This window comes from Alligator sinensis, unplaced genomic scaffold, assembly GCF_000455745.1.
Source record: "Alligator sinensis unplaced genomic scaffold, ASM45574v1 scaffold517_1, whole genome shotgun sequence".
Taxonomy (NCBI): domain Eukaryota; kingdom Metazoa; phylum Chordata; order Crocodylia; family Alligatoridae; genus Alligator; species Alligator sinensis.
Genome location: NW_005842236.1, coordinates 737,614 through 739,963, shown reverse-complemented (window position 1 = coordinate 739,963; position 2,350 = coordinate 737,614). Strand labels below are relative to the sequence as shown.

Here is a 2,350-nt window from a genome sequence, read left to right as displayed (position 1 = left end):
AATTCACTTCTCTCTGTTAGCAGAAGTATGTGTTCTGCAAATTCACGGATGGCACCCCGACCACCACTGCATTTACAGATAAAGCCAACAGCATGTTGTGCAGCTGTGCAAGCATCCGCTGGAACACCACTTGTGCCAGCTTTCTTCAAGCACTCCACATCGGATTCTTCATTTCCTACCAGTGGGGGAGGAGAGACATGTGAAAATGCACAATGAAATAAAGAGTAACTGAGACAAACAAGCATTTTCCCTGGAAGCGAAGGAAGTGAGATTTGGTTAATTAATCATGGGGTTGTGGTCTGGGCTGTTGCATGAAGCCCATGCCATATGCAGTGCCAGGTCCAGGCATGGGCAGTACGTACCCTATGCTGGCCTTAGTAATTGTGTGCACAGCAAGTTATGGGTCAATGCACGCTGCATGAAGCACTGGACCTGCTGCATGCTCTGTATGTGGCACAGGGAGCTAGTACAGGGTGCATGCCTTATCAAGGTCCCAGGGCCTGCATGTACAGTGAGCCCTGGAAGCTGGCACATGCTGCATATGTACTGGACCTGGTGTTGCAATGCTTGGCAGAGGGTTCCTGGTCAAGCCTGTGGGGCCAGATGAGTTTGATACCCCTGCACTAAGCAATTTTTATTGACCTAGGATTCAGCAGTCCATCCCTGGTAAGCAAAGGATTTAAGCACTTGTTTAAGCTTTGACATCAATGGGACCTAAGCACATACTTAAAATGGTTTCACAAATCTGTGCTGTGATTTGCATTTTAATCCCAATGAATGTTTCTTGTTAAGCATGGAGCAAATGCTCTGAAGATGAATAATGCAAAGTATCATTATCCTGTTAAATTTGTGCATGCCACTTTCTGTTTCATTATAATGAAAACAAAACAAAAGAAAATAATCAACTCCCAATGGTATTCTGTAGAAGTCAAGGGCAATTACTATCTTGGATGGGGCCCCAAAACAATGAAATAGGCACACTCCATATAAAGCATTATTTTTCAATCTCATGGGCTCATGTAAATGTGCAAAACATAAGTTGTGCCTTCACCCATCGGATACGCACGAGTGCTACATAAGATTCCAGTGAGTTCAGTTACAGACATAAAAAAACACCTACACCATAGGGCTGTGCAAAGCTTCAGTCACTGATTCGATTCAGAGGAGATTCAACTTGATTCGGTGGCTGAATCTCCGAATCCAAATTGAATCAGGAGACACATTAATCTCTCCGAATTGAATTGGAAGTCTCCAATTCTATTCGGAGAGATTTGACAATTTGGTCTTAGACACGGCTGTATATGTTTTTTCCTGAATGAAAACAAAACAAAAGAAAATAACCTAAATAAGCCACTTCTTTCCAGCACAAACGCTTTTTTTTCCTCCAGTCTTCAACAACTTGAAGTTTATTCTTCACACGGACTTCCACGTCACAGTTCAACTTCATAGCTGAGAGTGTTTTTGAACAGTTCCTTTCAGAGATCAGCAGTACCTATTAAACCAAGTTAAAATAAACTACATAAAGAAACAGATAAAATGAGTTACCAAAACAAAAAAACCAAAAAACAAAAACAAAAAATCACAATTGAAACTGTTTCTAGGAAATCTCTCAAGTACCAGTAACAGTATTGCATGGCTGGCGTTTTTTTACACCCGAGTTGAAGAGATTACAATGCAATAACCCTTTGGGACCTATGACACCGTTCTGAGTGCCAGATCACACCAGTGAATACAATCACTCCATGGCTGGATCTGGCATATGGGGTCATTCTGCAGCTGGATCCAGAGCATAACGCCAGGCTGGCATGCCAAATCATGCCTGCCGACTGATCCCATGTGCTGACTCTACACTAGATCCAACCCACAGACCAACCCTGCCCACAGGTCTGGAAGATTGAGCACCAATGCAATAACCTATTATAGAACTCACCTTTCTAGTCATTAAAGAAGAGCAAATTATCAGTCTAAGTTTCCTTGTAATTCTCAGAATGGGGATTCTCATTTAGCTCTTAAAAAGCAATGTATGCCAGGGTTGTCAAATAGTACTGGGCAAAAGAAGTTAATCTTAAGAAGTACAATTTCCATTTGAAAGCATATAGCAGGTTAAAAGAGTAGTAAAAACCACTGCAAAATATTAAGGGTGGGAGGAGAAGGTCTTTTAAGTGCAAAATTCACCTTTCCAGGCTGGGGTGTAAATTGCTACTAAATACTGAGCCCTCAGTCCATGCTTGGAAGCAGCAGAAGCTGTGCACCATACAAGACAAATTGTGTACTAGAAACCATGGATATAGAAGCACAGCATGAAAACTCAAAGCCCCAGGGGTCTGAAGCTATGTTTGGATCCTGCTGA

At 42.1% G+C, this 2,350-nt stretch overlaps 1 protein-coding gene across 1 annotated transcript in view; it reads right to left on the bottom strand.

The window, feature by feature from the left end:
- Window positions 1-2: 2 nt before the first annotated feature.
- Window positions 3-2,350, bottom strand: part of CMAS (cytidine monophosphate N-acetylneuraminic acid synthetase) — a gene marked incomplete at its 3' end in the record, with an annotated part of 16,533 nt that continues 14,185 nt past the window's right edge. Inside the window, exons 7-8 of the mRNA XM_025208525.1 lie at window positions 1,342-1,492; window positions 3-175 (exon numbers count right to left, since the gene is read on the bottom strand). Coding sequence (XP_025064310.1) covers window positions 3-175; window positions 1,342-1,492 — 324 coding nt within the window. The remainder of the gene's footprint in view (window positions 176-1,341; window positions 1,493-2,350) is intronic.